This window comes from Telopea speciosissima, chromosome 2 (genome assembly GCF_018873765.1).
Source record: "Telopea speciosissima isolate NSW1024214 ecotype Mountain lineage chromosome 2, Tspe_v1, whole genome shotgun sequence".
Lineage (NCBI taxonomy): Eukaryota > Viridiplantae > Streptophyta > Magnoliopsida > Proteales > Proteaceae > Telopea > Telopea speciosissima.
In genome coordinates, this window is record NC_057917.1 from 61,357,031 (window position 1) to 61,374,166 (window position 17,136).

Here is a 17,136-nt window from a genome sequence, read left to right on the forward strand (position 1 = left end):
TTGAATGGTATACTTTAAGTGGATCTCGCACGTCTCTCTTTCCTCACTTTTGAACTAAAGAAAGTTTGTACAAAGTCCATGATCCATGGTTGATGGTTCTATTAGAAGCCTATAATGGTATTCACAACAAATTATTTCAACAACTAAATCTCCTTATGCTTATAAGAGAAAACATCTAACGATTTCCTAACTTTTTTTTTTCTGGTTCATCTAATCTCTTGCTTTCTAGATGGGTTCAAACCCTAACCAATTTAGGGAACTTTTTTTTAGTTTCAATTTTAATCGCTTTGGGGAAGATAAGGGTATTTTTGTTATTTTATTCTTTAATTTTGGTTGGTTATTATCAGAAGGGCATTTTGGTTATTAGATTCCTTAAAATTAACATCGAACGTCTCAAATTAATGGCAGGGACCAAAGTGCTACAATGTTTTGAAAGTAACGAAAATTTTGCAATTAGAAAAATTATAGGGGGCATTTGGACAAATGAGCATTTTTAGGGGGCATTTGTCAAAAACCCTAAAAATTAAAAAGAAAAAAAGTTCCCCACAATGCTAGAGTATAGTTTTTTCTTACAAGAATTTTTTTTAGGGAGAAAGTTATTTGTCGGGGAGTATGGCCTATGCTAGCAGTCCCACGAGTCTATCTCTCTCCTCCCCATTTGAAAAGACACCTCTGCCCCTTTGTTTTGAGGAGGAGAGGGATAGACACATGGGAGTGTTGGCATAGGCCACACTCCCGGACAAAAAACTACTTCCCTTTTTTTTTTATTATTATATTTCTCTCAACTCCTCTGAATATATGGATCTCACGTGGATGATATCTTTTTCAATACATCCGTGGGGGTGGCTTGGAGATCCTCTTGAATCTAGCAGCATAGGGAACCTCTCTCACAAATAAGAATTAGGTGATAATCCAACACTTTAGTGTGTCAGACCTATTACAATGAGCAATTCGATCAGAACTATCATCTTACCAAAAAAAAAAACTTGTTTAGCACCCATTTTGAATTCACAAAAAGTGATATCATACTATGTATATACCTCTCTAAATCTCATGCTAAATAGCATTTGCCATGTAGTACTGAAAGAGAGATGTATAGAATGAACAAACAATGCAATTGGAAAGGGACTTCATTGGTTGTAACATGGTCTGGTGATTGAATCCTACATTCCTACCTTCATTTTGGTAGGGTTGGGGTATAGGGTGGGAAGGTCAAATGTAATATATATGTTTTCGCATTTTGGTGGCATTCCTACCTTCATTTTGGTAACGTAGGGTAGGGTAGGGTAGGGTTGGGTTGGGGGTAGCGTGGGAAGGTCAAATGTAATATATGTTTTATCATTTTTTTTTTTTTTGGTGAAGATATAGTTTCTCATTTTGGTGGCACTCACTCAATTTATCTCTCTCTTCCTCCTTTGAAATGATCTCTACCATTCCTACAAGATACCTCATCTAGTATGGATTGGGTTCCTCTCTTGAGAATTCAGTGCTCAAGAAGTGCCAATGAGGCATCCAATGGCGCTAGATTGTTGAGCGTGCATGAATGTGTTGCATGGAACTAGACGTGCATCCCAGCATACCCAGCAGCCCAATGCCGTTGGATGTCTCATTGGCATTTCGTGGGCGCTAGGCTCGTAGGAGAGGAGCCGAATCCATCTAGTACTCCCATTGGTGTCACCTGCTAGTTTGCACCACAAATTGGTCTGCTTAAATTTAGTATAGATCGAGTATATGATTGGTTGGAACACTGAATTTGACATTTGATCAATCCAACCTACCATTTCTCTCCAACTGATCGCAAAGGGTGCTTTTAACTGAATTGTTGAACCCAAGTACTCAAAACCGGTCGGACCCCGACACGATTGACGGTCCATCACGTCTAAACAACATGTTGATATGATGTGTCCCAGTCTTCGAGACTCTGAGAGCGCTGTGCCAAATGAGAATAAACCACGAAGCCTACACAGCCTAAACGTCTAAGGAAATGGCGGTTACAACGGCAGCTTGTTGAAGAAGAACAAGAAGAAGAAGAAGAGAACTGTCAGCAAAATCCCATAAAATTAAAAGCCATCAAACGAACAAGTGCTGGAGACATGGCCATGGCCTTCCTGCTCCTCTAATCTCATTCTCATCTCCTGTAATCTGTAAGGTTGTAACCCATCGAATAATGTCCGTTCCCCGATCCCCCCTGGATTCCTGGGACTGTATGCTCCCAGGTCCACCAAGCCGAAACAATGGCGGATCTGCAGATTGCAGCACCAGCGGCCTCCTGGCCTACGGTGCCGGCAGCTGTGTCACCGTCGTCGACGCTCGATCCATGCAGCTCCTCTGCGTCCTTCCAATGCCCGCACCCTCTACTTCTCCCATCGCTCTCGCCCCCTTCGTGACCTCTGTCCGTTGGGCCCCTCAACCCCTCCGCCGCGACGTCCTCACCCAAGAACCCTCTAATTCCCACCTCTTCCTCGCCGTCGGAGACCGCCAGGGCCGCATCGCTCTCTGGGACTTCCGCCTCCGCCTCGTCCTCCTTTGGATGGAGTTCGATCCTTCCTCTGATAAATCCAAGCTCGGCGTTCAGGATCTCTGCTGGGTACGTGCCCGTGTCGATTCTTGGCTCCTAGCCTCCATCAGTGGTCCCTCTCTCCTTTCCCTCTGGAACACCTCCACCGGTCGCTGCATCTGGAAATACGACGCTTCCCTCGAATTCCTGTCTTGCATTCGCTGTGATCCCTTCGATTCTAGGCATTTCTGCGCCTTGGGGCTCAAGGGGTTCTTGTTGTCCATTATGGTCATTGGGGAAGGTGACGACGATGTTGTTATCAAGGTGCATCGGATCCCAACTGCTAGCGATTCTAGTGAGTTGCAGAAATTTGAGAGAGACGCGGCTTCTGGTTCGAATGCACCTGCACTTGCGGTATTCCCTCTATTTGTTGCGAGGTTCAGCTTCTCACCACAGTGGAGGTACATTCTTTTTGTTACATTCCCCAAAGAGTTGTTAGTGTTCGATTTGCAATACGAGACCTCGCTCTCTTCTGCTGGGCCGCCCCGGGGCTGCAGCAAGTTTCTGGATGTGTTGCCCGATCCGGACAATGACGTGCTCTACTGTGCCCATCTTGATGGAAAGCTCAGCACGTGGAAGCGGAAAGAGTAAGTGTCGCTCGGACTTGCAGCATTCTTGTTAGCACTTCGAAAGTTTCTAGTTTATACTAGAGATAGTTGCTGCTAGAGCTTCTTACTGTTGATTGGTTAAGGACAATTAAAATTCTTGAGAGGTTGGTAGAAAGGTTACATGTACAAACACAAACTCATTTACTCTTCAGTCTTGTTGGTGGTACCACTTAAAACCTTGGTATTTAAGTTCTGCTTCTACTAATGTATATGTATATCTATGAAAACCTTGCAACCTCTGACATGTGCTTCTTAAGTAATATACTTGTTACCTGTGAACTTATTTTATTATAGAGCTGATAGCCTATTGTTAATTCAACCTCACCTACTGAAGCAAGTTCAAAAATTCTGAATCTTGTTCTTTTTGTAGTTCAAAGAGAAAACCTTAAGTTAGTTAATCAACATAAGAAATCATCTGCTATTTTCTTCAGATTAATCTTAACAAGCTGCATTATCATTGCGTTTACCTTGGTCAAATATACTGTCAATTCCTCTGTTTCTCACAAACATTTTCCAAGGGATGGCTTCTTCTTACTGTTTGTGGACCAGATTAGTCATATACCATCCTGTCCAATCCAGTGTTGATATTTTCTGCTGCTATTCAAATTGGTCAATGTGGTAATGGAAAATCCAACGAGTTCACAGTTTGCTGTTCATATGCAGCAATTACTCACACATGACACGGATACAGTGCATATGCACTTGTGCCCACAAATGTTTAATACTGCGCTCGTTCCAAATAAAACATTTTTTTTGCTGGTTCATTTTAGTTGGTTGTAATGGATAACATACACTAATGCTGCATGATTTGTAAACCAGTTAATTCATATAAGGATATTTTTTTCATAGCCATTTTAAAAAAAAATAAACCTTGGACTGTCACGAGGAGAAGAAAGGAAAATTATAGACACTCACTAGAATATGGGGGAAAGCTGAAAGCTATAGCTTGAGTAATTGGAGGCTTAACTGGAAAGCTGGGGTTTTGGACCTCCTTGGATCTGCAATCATTGATTAGAAAATGCAAGAAGTGAGCTGTGCTATCCAAAATCTGGTGTGGAATGAGTAAATAGGGAGCGCCACGTGAGGGGTTTACCTGAGTGATGGACTGTATGGAGTAGAGGTGGGATTATCTAGCAGCTATCTTTCAAATTGACTGCAAGGCTTGATTAGATGTTTGGAAAGGTCCTTTTTCTGTAAGATGGGTGCTTTCAAAGTTGGATTTTGAAAAAGTCAGGTTTTGGAGGAATGATTGGCCAGATGGAGAGATGCTACATGGCTCTCTCCCACCCCCCCTAGGAAAAAGAAGATGATTATATTGTCTATTGATCAAGAAGGATGTGAAAATGGATCAATGATTTACCGTAAAAATTGCAAGGTGGTCTGGACTCCTCTCTGTAATAAATACTTGCTGGAGGAGAAATGCACCACTAGAAAATGTCTCCTCGCTAAAATTTAAACCATGGAGGTTCAGAGTCTAGACATGATAATGTGGATTTATGGGTTTAACTGGCTTTGGTGGTAAATTCCTACCGCAATAATATGGAGTAGGGATTGCTCTTTTTTCAAGGTTTTGAGGATCTTTAGCTCCACCAAGTAATGAAGCCTTTGCTTGGATGGTTAAACTAGGTAGAAAACTGATCAGGGCATAGTTGTCAAGGTGTTGGCTAGGCATCCAGGCGTTCTCCAACGCCTTGGGTCACCTAGACGTCATGACAACGATGGATCAGAGCACCTTAAAGTGATGGGCTAGCAACATGGAACAAGAACTTGGTGGGATCTCACTTTTTTGGAAAGGCGAGATGAGATGAGTGGCGAAATGGCTGGTTTACATTATCTCGGCTGAGATCTCGGTTCACTTAAGTTCCTGGCCCATATAAAATATGGAGATCTCGACCGAGACCAGTTGAGATCTCACTACTCTCGTTGGTCTCGACAGATTACCCCCAAAAAACCCAATTTGCATGGTTTTGAATATAGTGGCCATGAGAGCACTGGTTCTGAATATAGTGGCTATGGTCAGTTTGGGCAGTCGCAGTCAGTACACTCTGCACATGAGTTCGACAGTCGGAGCACTGGGTCAGGTTTTGTGGACGCAGTCCCAACCTAGCCATACATGCCGATGGTAGTTCAATAGCCTGGTGGCAGTAGCAGTGGATCGAACTCATCGCAACCGCCTCTTCCATACCCTAGGATAGGGTACCTTTAGTAAGCTGATGACAACACTTATATGAATTGTGTCCAAGACTATGTGCAATTCTTCAACAGCCCTATGACATGGGAATCCTCTATGGCTCATTCAGAGGCTTACATGATTCGATAGTATGGTTTTGGATGATAGAGGTATATGTTAAGATTGATGTATTTTACACTTTTATATTTCTAATTCTTATTTAAGTTGTTTATATTTATATTAATTGTATGCTTTGATTGCTTTCTATTACTAAAGTATATGTAGAATAGGGCCTATTAGTATGTCGTAGCCTACCAAACTCGGGTCCGAAGTCAAACTCCTAATTGGACTTTGATTTTGGACAATTTGATAGTGTCATTGTGTTTAAATGACCCAAAATAGGTTGTATACCAAGTTTCATGACTAATCTAGGTAAAAAACCCACCGAAACCATCAACCGAATTTAAAAAAAAATGCCCCAGCTCACCGAGATCTCACCAAGATCTCAGCCCAACTTGGTTTTTTGGTCGGGCGAAACCAGTACCGAAACCGAGTTCTCGAACCATGGCTAGCAAGTAGCTGTTGCATGTGAGAAGAGGAGGTTAATGGGCCACGTCTTTTGTTCAGTTTGAACTTTGCAGTGGTATCAGGTAGCTAATGCTTGTTTTCCTCGGAGTTTGTTGAGTCTTCCCTTTGGATATTTGGACACCTGTTGACTTCGTGGCCTTGGAGAACTTTTGGGCCTGGGAGAGGTGTCTTTAGAGACTAATCTTGCATTTCCTTACGGTCTTAAGGAAAGAAATGATTGAGTTTTTGATGGGAGAGAATGTTTGAATCTGATGACAAATTTGGATTTGGGTTTCTATTGCTTGATTGAGCTAGCACTAAATATTTGTTGGGGTTGAGAGATCTCATCTTGGTGCTAGTTGGAGGTCATGGTGTTGGATGAGGTACAAATGAGATCTTTCTGATGGGGATTTTGTGTTCCTTTTCTCAATGTGATACAAGTGAACATATTCATAATTAAATGGTATACATGTCCAAATCATATATTGACATATTTATTATTTTTGTTCAAGTGAACATATTCCTAATTAAATGTTATACATGTCCAAATCATATATTGACATATTTATTATTTTTGTGTTGCCAACAAAAAATTGTTTTGGGGGTGGGAGGGGGGGGGGGGAGAGGAACAATGATTGAAGGCAGAATTGTATTGAAGTTAAATTTTTTTTTTTGGGATAAATCAGCAGATGTTATGAAATAAGGCTAAGGTGAGTTGATATCACCAATCTAAAACTATTTGTGCTAAAATGCATACAATATTTTTCTTTTATAATTATCAATTATTGGTGATACTATATTTGTTTAGTAAAAAATTAATGGGTTCAATGTTGTCCCCAAAGTGGTGAATTAAAATGTTGTAACCTTCTTTTGATTGCCCCCTTTCTTATTCCCAAAAATTATTTAATGCAGGGGCGAAAAATGGTTTTCAAATAAGTTAAAAGTGACTTATCATGATAAGTTGTCGTTATTTTATGTGAAATGACAGGAATTACCTTCATTGGAAAAAAAATGTTACCTAAAAAGGGCAAAGAAGTAAGGTTACAACTTATTTTTCACCAACTTTGGTTAGAACGACATTTTACCTATTATTTTATTTCCTTGTATACAAAGGTATTTTTATTTTGCCTTAAAAAAAAAGCTTAATACAAGGTATTTTTCTAGGTTTTTATGGGAGAGGGTAATTAAATCCCACTTGAGAAAAGAAACTACTATTTCGGAGAACCAATTTGGTTTTATTCCAGGAAGATCCACGTTGGAAGCTATTTTCTTACTTAGGAGGATCATAGAAAGGTTTGGAGAGGGCAAGTAGGACCTCCATATTTTTATTGACTTAGAAAAAGCATATGACAAAGTCCAATCTGGTGTATATTAGAGAAGAGAAGGGTTTCGAATGAATATGCAGACTTAATTAAAGAGATGTATGATGGTGCAATGACTAGTGTAAGAATTGTAGGGGGGGTCGAGGTAGTGAATTCCAATTTCAGTTGAGTTACATCAAGGATTAGCCTAAAGCCTTTATTTCTTTCCACTTATCATGGATTATTTAACCAGAGAGATTCAAGATGAGGTTCCTTGGTTTATGCTTTTTGTTGATGATATGGTTTTGGTGAATGAGACAAAGGTAGGGATTAATGCCAAGTTGGAGTTATGGAGATTGACCTTGGAATCAAAAGGATTTAAGATTTACAATAGGACGGTTAATGAGGTAGTGAAAATTGATGAGAGGGAGATTCCTCAAAGTGATCATTTTAGGTATCTGGGCTCAATCATTAATAAAGAAGGTGATATGAGGGTGATGTTGTTCATAGAATTAAAATAGGGTGGATGAAGTGGAGAGGAGCATCAGAAGTATTGTGTGATCGACGTATTCCTTTAAAGCTTAAAAGAAAATTGTATACAATTGTCATACGATCAGCTATGATATATGTTGCGGAATGTTGGCGGTCAAGAAATGTCAAATAGATAAACTAAGTGTAGCGGAGATGACGATGTTGAAATGGATGTGTGGCAACATTAGGAAGGATGAAGTAAGGAATGACCATATTAGAGCTGATTTGGGAGTAGCTCTGATACATGATAAGCTACGAGAAAGTTGTTTGAGGTGGTATTGCCATGTGCAACGGAGGCCTCAGGATGCTCCAGTACGGAGTAGTGATTTGATTTCGATTGAAGGAACTAAAAGAGCCAGGGACAGGCCTAAAATAATTATAGAAGAAGTGGTTTTGAAAGATATGCATAGCTTAGGACTTGTATTGTGTATGACTTCAAATAGAGCTGATTGGAGAGCAAGGATCCATGTAGCTGACCCCATTTAGTTGGGATAAGGGTATGATGATGTTGTTGTTGTTGTTGTGGAAGGCAGCAGATTTCATTTGTGATACTTAAGTTGGAAGTTAAAGATTATAAGAGAACAAGGAGAGAGATGAGAGTAGAAGGTTAAAGAAGTAGAAGAGAAGAAGAGAGATGATGGTACAATGTTGTGTGTTAGAGAAAATGATCTCTACCACACCCATATTACTTCACTAACATAATGTGTAGAATTACATACCACTCCCTAGGGAGGTGAAAAGTAAAGAAGGACATATACACTGTAAGACAATAAATAAATAAATTAGTTCCCAAAGTACCGTTAATTCATAACTTTAACACTCACCCTCAAGTTGGAGAATAAATATCATACATTCCCAGCTTGCACAACAGGGTACTAAACTAATGATGAATGAGCCCCTTTGTGAAGATATCTACCAACTGATCACTAGTCCTTACAAAAGGGGTGGTTATGTATCCAAAGTCAATCTTCTCCTTGGTGAGTTGGTGAAGTTTCTATCCACCTCTTTGTGCTTTGTTCTGTCATGTTGCATAGGATTGTGAGCAATACTTATAGCTGCTTTGTTATCACAATAGAGGCACATAGGTGTCTCAATATCAAATCCCAACTCTTGGACAAGCCTTCTCAACCATAAGAGCTCACATACTCTGTGAGCCATAGCTCTAATCTTTCTTTGCACTTGACCGAGCCCCAACTGGTTGCTTTTTACTCCTACATGTGATCATATTACCACCTACAAATGTACAATAGTCAAATGTAGATCGCCAGTCAGAAACTGAACCAGCCCAATCAGCATTAGTGTAGCCTTCAATTCTCAAATGGTTGTGCTTGGCATATAGAAGACCTTTTCCTGGGGTGGACTTCAAGTATCTGAGGATCCGGTATACAACATCCAAGTGCCCACTCTTGGGGGCATTCATAAACTGACTCACTACCCCAACTGCATAGGTGATATTTGGGTGAGTTAAAGAGAGATAAATCAACTTCCCTATAAGCCTCTGGGATTTCCCTGCATCAACAAGGGAAGGTCCATAGTCTTCTCCTAGCTTATGATTCTGATCAATTGGAGAGTTTCTTGGTTTACAACACAACATCCCTGTCTCTTTCAACAAGTTTAGGACAAACTTTCTTGACATATATTTATTCTCTTCTTAAATCTTCACACTTCAATCCCCAAAAAATACTTTAAGGGACCCAAATCTTTAATCTCAAACTGTTGAGCCAAGTAGGTCTTCAGCCTAGTTATCTGAGCCCTGTCATCTTCAGTAACTACAATGTCATCAACATAGATAATAAGGGTTGTGATAGTACCATTACCTCTTTAGAATAGCCTATTTGAACCGCTCAAACTATGCCTTTGGAGATTGTTTGAGAGCGTATAGTGCCTTCTTGAGAAGACACACTTTCCCAGTTTCCCTTCAACTGAAGCGAGCTTGAAGCCGGGTGGAGTTTGCATATACACTTCCTCTTCCAACTCACCATGGAAGAAGACATTCTTCACATCTAACTAATATAATGACCAATTCCTATTGACCACCATTGATAAGAGAACCCTTATAGAATATGCGTAGCCACAAAAGCAAATGGTTCTAGATAGTCAATCCCATACACTTGACCATAGTTATCACGGCGGTTAGGCAACCTAAGGCGTTGGCGAGGGTCCAAAATACTGGCGACAGCAAGTAGGCAGCCAAGGCGACCAAGGCGCCCAAGTCGACTGGACGCCTAGGTAACGCCTTGACAACTATGCACTTGATTGTACCCTTTTGCCACCAACCTTGCCTTGTACCCCTCAACCTCACCATCTGATCAATACTTGATTGTGTAGACCCACCTGCATCCAACTAGAACTCTTCCCCTGGGGAGATCTATCAATTTCCAAGTATAGTTTTTCTCAAGAGCCATCATTTCCTTAGACATGGTGATGCAGATTCATCACCAAATAGGGCTTGTTTCATTGGGAATAAGTCTAGGGTTGGGTTACATACATGTTGGGCCTTTGATCCCATGGGTTTCTAATGTAATAGGCCATTTTTATGGGCCTAAAATATGGGTATATAGGTTGCATACGGGATTAGCCCAATACTTAGTTTAGTTTTATGTTTTTTAATTGAACCAGTTCAAATTGGTTGCATCCAATTGGTTCAATTTAAGTGATCATGTGACTTGGTTAAGTGGTCATGTGATGTAAGTTGGGCTGGATTAGGACTCTATAAGTCCAGCCATGTTTTGAGTCTATTTCCTTTAGTATTCTAGTTTCCTAGTCAGTTTAAGTTACCTAATAGGTTAGGGATAGGGTTAGGGCATTCCTTTTTAGTGTCTAAGTCTATTTTTGAGTCTTCTATATAAGTTTGTAAGGGAGGCCAACATTAGATATGAATTTGATCAATAAAAATTAGCTTTATGCTTGCTGCCATTGCTTCTGCTCTTTGTGAGTGTATATCCTTGTGGATCTGAAGGTGGTGAAGGGTAGGTGGACTCCTGCGACTCCTTGCATTGTGAAGATCGGGAGGCTCTTTCAAATCATCAAGCTGCTGCCATTGTTCTTGCAATACAGTGAGTTTGAACCTGTTTTCTTATTTTAAACCTTCTTCTATCATCCTTCATCTTCCCTTAGACCTAATCCATAGTCCCCTCCATCCATCAAACCCTAATTCTCCATTAAATCTGCACTCCTACCTCCACTAGGACTCCCCCATAACTCCAGTTTTAGCCATCACTTTCGAACCTTACTGCCAGCTTATATTCCCCACAACAATCCCCACATTCGACCTTAACCCTAGCCCTTAGTCTCCACTTTATCCCCTCTATTCCTTCACTCCATTAAAACCCAAAACCTGCTACACAATTCTGTCCAGAACTGCAGAATTTTAAAATCTTCCCAAATCCTATTATTTTTATACCATATTGACCCCCTAGACCTGCCCATTAATACCCTATAAACCCCTTTCCCAATATCCAACCCAAACCCTAGGAATTGACCTAAATCCTAGTGCTGTCCATTCGAACCAGCAGTCCCTTTTGTTATTTGATCCTGTTGTTTGGCTCCTAGTAGGTCTCCTACCTATCTAGGACTACATTACATGGCTTACTTCCACTTTGGGTTAGACATAGCCTCAGTGACATTCTTGGGAATGGAAACAAAAGAGAGGGCAACAGTGAAAGCAACACTTGTAGGAGAGAGACGGAGCATCATAGGAAAAAAACTGGACTATAGGATTAATGCAAGCTCTCTTTCCCTTTCTAACAGCAATAAGGAGGTATAAATCAGAAGGAAGAGAAGGGATGTCACTAGACTGAGGAGGATGTATCTTAGGATGTGGATCCGAAGAGGACTTTTGGCAGGTCTTCTTTGTTTTTTCTTTCTCTTGTACATAATTAGGTCCTTCTTATTACCAGAACCACCACTTGAATTATTACCAATATCAACCACATCTACTTCTTTGTGTTCCCCAATGTCAAGCATAAAAGGAGATATAGGTAGGGTAGAAAGAAAGGGAATATTGTCAATAGACTTTTCACTCCACTATTCTCCCCCCTGAAGTGGATGTTGATGAGGGGGCAAAGAAGGGCATAGATTCAAGGAATGTGACATCTTTGGAGATTAGACGCCGACGGGAGGAAGGATGGTAGTACTTGTGGCCTTTGGTAGTAGAGGAATACCCAAGAAAGAGGAGGCATTTGAGAGTCTTAGGGTCAAGTTTAGTCCGAGAGGATTTGTTAACATGAACATAACGAACACACCCAAAGACCTTGGGAGGGAGTGAGAAAGCAGAAACCTGAGGAGACAAGGTTTCCAACGGAGTTTTGGAACCAAGGTGTTATATAGGCATGCAGTTGATTATAAAGGTAGCAGTAACAGTAAGAAGAGCATCATACCAAGAAGTTTTAGGAACATGCATGCCAAATAAAAGACTCCGAGTGACCTCCAATAAATGACGATATTTCCTCTCAGCTACCACATTCTGTGTGTCAACACAAGCTAGCTGATGGATAATGCCATTATCAGTAAAGAAGCTTTGGGGGCCACCAAACATGTACTCCCCCCCCCCCCCTTATCAAAACGAACAATTTTGATTTTAGTTTTGATCTGAGTAAGAATCATTTGATAAAAATTTTTGAATGCAACACAGACATCACTCTTATATTTCATTAGAAATTTCAGAATAGTCCAAGCAGTGTGGGAACAATCATCAACAAATGAAACAAAGTAGCGATAGCCAAATGAAGAGGTAGTAGGAGAGGGTCCCCAAACATCAGTATGCACAATATGAAAAGGAATAATAGATCTAATTACCATGATATAGATATGGCGAACGACAATGTTTGACAAACATACATGGTTCACATTGAAAGATATGGGAAGAAGAAAAAGAAGAAAATAAACGAGGTAACTGTTTCCTCATTACAACAAAAGATGGATGGCCAAGGCGTTGATGCCATAACATTACAGAATCAACAGAATTGCTATCATTACATCCACACACACATAAGACTGACCTGTGGGCAAAATGGGTGGTCGAGGTTCAAGAAGATAGAGCCCTTTCTCCTCACGTCTACTGCCAATAATCCTCTTCGTCACCAAATCCTGAAAAAGACAGTGAGAAGGAAAAAAATTGACAACAATTCAAGGATTTAGTTAAGTGACTCGCAGATATAAGATTAGTGGCAAAGTTAGGGACATGAAAAACGGAATCAAGGGAAATGGAATATGTAATAGGAATACTGCCCTAACCAGAAATGGAGAAAAGGGAGCCATCAGTCACCTTGACCTTATCCCTACCAGAGCAAATGGAATAGGAATCATAAGTGGGACGTACCAGTCATGTGGTCAGTGACATCAGAGGTTTTAAGGACCCAAGATAGGGCTATGGTAGGAGCAGATGTGGAGGCCTGTGAAGCTGAAGATGAGGAATATGGCACTGTAGGTGTAGAGGGTGAGCTACCCAACTGTGACATGACCATGCAGAATGCTGCAATATCCTCCTTGGTGAGTGAGCTGGAATCAGCCTGTATGCTAGGTGGGTACTCCATAGTATCAGTCTCAGTCATCACAGAATGTGCTCTAACTCCCCCTCTACGGCCACGACCCGTAGTAGTAGATCCACCATGTGTACCAAGGAACGGCCATGAAGAACCCAACACCTCTCTCTAGTGTGCCCAGGTTTCCCTCAATGGTTACATCTGAGTAATGTAGAAAGGGGTTCAGCTAGAACCACTCTACAGTGGGATCGATAAACCCATAAATCCAAATAGAAATAAGTGGCAGAATTAGAAAGTTTATGAAATCAACCAAACCAGTCAAAGGAATTCTCCCAGCTTTGGATCGAATGATGCTGGCATAAGGTAGAGACACTGCTGATAGTTTCAAGTAAATCTGATGGATGAATTGGAAGATATGGCAGCAACACAAAAATAGAAACTAAAATTCTGCAGGCCAAACCAGCCACCAGTTTGGGCTCTAACTTGGGTCGAATGTAGGTACTATAGAGAGAAGGCTCTGCTGCAAGTTTGGTGAAATTCTGATGGGTAGAAGTGAAGTTATGGGGGTGGAATGAGAATAGAAGGTTATGGAGAATAGGGCAATTTAGCCAACAGAACTCGCTAAAAATTAGATCGAGTGGAGGAGTCCTTGAGGGGAATGTGTGCTCTGAATTTCAGCCAATTCTAAGGACTAACAACAGAGATATGAGACAGACTTGAAAATAGAAGGTTTGATGAGATCTGGCTAACCAGCAGGAGTTTGGACTCCAAACCAGGGATCGAATGGGCCTCCTGTAGGTCTGGTTTAGCCCTCCAAATATCACTGTTGATGGGAGGAAGGTTGCTGAGTTTAAGGCTTTCAATGATAGCAGCAGGGAATTAGGAACAAGTGCAGCCGCAGGTGTGTATATGGTCTTTCTTGTCTCTGATCAGCAACAGCAGCTCCAGCAGTGGTTTGGAATGACTTCTGGTCCTTCTCAGATGTAGCAGGGGAATAATATTGACACAAGTATAGCAGCAGAGCAGTTGAAGACTCAAAGCAGCAGTTACCAACAGAGCTCGAGTAGGGAAGGAGGAAGGAAGAAGATAAGAGAAGGGAGGGATAAAGATACTTCGGTTCTCTCAGTCTGGTTTCTCAACCCTTCATCCATACAATGATAAAAAAACTCAGTTGCACTCGAGGCAAACTCATATTCATTCATCTTCTTCGAATCGTGGGGAGCCTCTAAGGGTGTTACATATAAATAAAAGCATAGCTTGCATTTCAAGCTTTAACAAAATAGAAACTAATAAAATTTAGTAACTAGGAATGACATGAAAATAGAAACTACTAAATGCTAATTGATTCTAAAGCCTTCAAATCTCTTCAACTGAATCATGTGGACCCCACTTTAGGTGGCTTAATAGGTGCAGCCGAACTCCATTGTTTGTGGTCCCCACCCTTTAAGTTGTCTCCATTGTTTAAAAGACTTTAAGACATTGAAAAACTGCACCCCACGGTTCTTCTAGTAATAATCTCACCAAGCCAAATTAAGGGGCTGTGACACTGTCCACGTGAACAGTAACGTGAATAGTGTTTTGGCCTCTTCTTCTTCAGGTTTTGATCTACATCATTGGGCCTATCTCTGTCATCTCCACGGGGTGGCCCTTGGCCTCTGCCACTACCACGCCAATCTCTCTGGAAGCTAGAAGAAAGAGTAGACGGCTAAAGGGAGGAAGCAGGTTCCATGACTACCCTCCGAGTCTCCTCACTCTGCAAATAACTGCACACCTCATCTAGGGATGGAAGATGATACCGCCCACTATTTGTATATAGATGGGCTCATACTCCGGGTTCAAACCACCAAGAAGAATAAGAACACACTCCTTCTCAGGGTTTGGTAAACCGTAGCTTCATCTTTCGGGTTGGATAGTTGGAGATCCCTATGATGATCATACTCTTCCCAAAGAGCAATGATAGTATTATAAAATTCAGAGATAGGTCTATCCCCTTGCTTCATTGTAATGATCTTCTGGAGAAGTTGATACACCTTAGAGTCGCCAACTCGGTCAAAAGTTTTGGAAACACTATCCCATATATCCTTGGTAGTTTCCTTTCTCATAAATCTCCTCCCAATCTCAAGCTTCATACAGAAGATAGGCCAAGTCATAACCGTAGAGTTCTCAGTCTCCCATTTTGGATACGTTGGGTCATTGGGATTGGGGGCTTTTATGGTGCCTGTAACATCCTTAGCTTCCCCCTACTTCAGAGGGAAAGCTTCACAGAATGTGCCCACTCCAGGTAGTTGATATTGTCCAACTTCACAATGGAAATCTGGGTATTTAGGTTTTCAAAAACCACCTGAGTAGGAGGAGCACTACTCGAAACAAGCTCTGTCGATCCACTAATCCTAGACATGATGAAGAAACACACTTACAGGGTAGGGGTAATACCCAAAGTCAAATGGGGAGTATATTCTCAACCCAAAAAATCCTTCCCACACTGGGAAACAAAGTCCAGCAAGCAAACCACAAACAACTCAAAGAAATTCAACTCAACCATATTCTTCAAGGTATAGCTTCTTCATCACACAACAACTTGAGAGGCTCAAACAAAATAACTCACCAACACAAAGCTGCTGGGAGCATCACATCCCCACATCACAAGTAAAACAGAGAAAAACAGGGACTGGCGGTACCATACAATCCAAGAAAAAAATAAGTTGTGGAGTTACAACTTGTAAAATCTCAGAACAAGGCCATGGGGGGAATGGAAGTATACCCTAGGGCGATCCAAAAGGGTTCAATTCCAGCTCCAATACTAGCAGAGAGAGCGCAATAACTTGCTACTTGACTGGGTTTTGCTTGATTTGACCTCTTAAGTGCCTATTTCTTCAAATGAGATCTTCTCTTGGTGTCTCCATGGTCTTCGTTCACGTTCCTTACAAGATTTCTTCAAACATTTCACATATTAGTCCCTTCCTTGGAACCCCTTTGTTACCTATGGTTCCAAAGAGAAGAGAAAAAAAGAACAAGAAAGTAACTCGACTCTCAAACCCACAAAGTGTGCTCTAATACCAATTTGGAAGAGAAAAAGGAGAGAGATGAGAGTAGAAGTTTGAAGAAGAGAGATGATGGTAGGATGTTGTGTTAGAGAAAAGGATCTCTACCACACCAATAATACTTCACTAACATAATATGTAGAATCACATACAACTCCCTAGGGAGTGGAAAGTAAAAAAAGGACAAATACAATGTAAGATAATAAGTAAATAAACTAGTTCCCAAAGTACCCTTAATACATAACTCTAACAACTTTTTTTCATCCTATCTTTAGATAGGCCTTCAAGCAATGAAATATGATTTCGTGAGCTGTCAATATTAAGATTTAGGGTAGGAATTTCAGATCTTCTGCTTCACCAAATAAATTCAATTTTTAATAAACGGATCTGTTGTAAGCACATGAATCCACGATTCTTAATGTGGAGAAAAAATTTGCTGAGGAAAGGGAATAATAAAGGGCAAAAGACACATGACTTGAAGAAATCCAAGCTTTTATCTTTGGTTTCTCTGTAGCAGGTGGTTTTGCTACGAAAGATTGGGAAGAGTGATCGTTTGTGCTAAAATCAGCTAATAACAGTTGGTTTTTGAGGGATTTAGTTGTCTAGAGAGGCTTTAAAGACAAAAAAGGGGTCATGGATTGATTACATTCTGGAATTTGATATGGTGCCTTCTACTGTTTTTCTGAAGTATAGCTGCCATCAATGAAGTTGCTAAAAATTTCAGCACTACATTGTGATTTATTTCTGTTTACATAGTTTGGGAGATATTGCAGCACAGAATCTATTGGCTAGAAACCATGAAAAACCTTTCTACTTGCAGGTTTAGTATTTTCTCTAGCAATGTTGGTATTCTGGTGATTGTTGCTGTTTTGATTAAT

The 17,136-nt window shown here is 40.7% G+C and overlaps 1 protein-coding gene across 2 annotated transcripts in view; it reads left to right on the forward strand.

Moving 5' to 3' along the window:
- Nucleotides 1-1,929: 1,929 nt before the first annotated feature.
- Nucleotides 1,930-17,136, forward strand: part of LOC122650091 (WD repeat-containing protein 11-like) — a 77,480-nt gene continuing 62,273 nt past the window's right edge. For both annotated transcript variants that reach the window (XM_043843392.1, XM_043843393.1), the window contains exon 1: nucleotides 1,930-3,144. In XM_043843392.1, coding sequence (XP_043699327.1) covers nucleotides 2,168-3,144 — 977 coding nt within the window. In that variant the 5' untranslated portion in view covers nucleotides 1,930-2,167. The remainder of the gene's footprint in view (nucleotides 3,145-17,136) is intronic.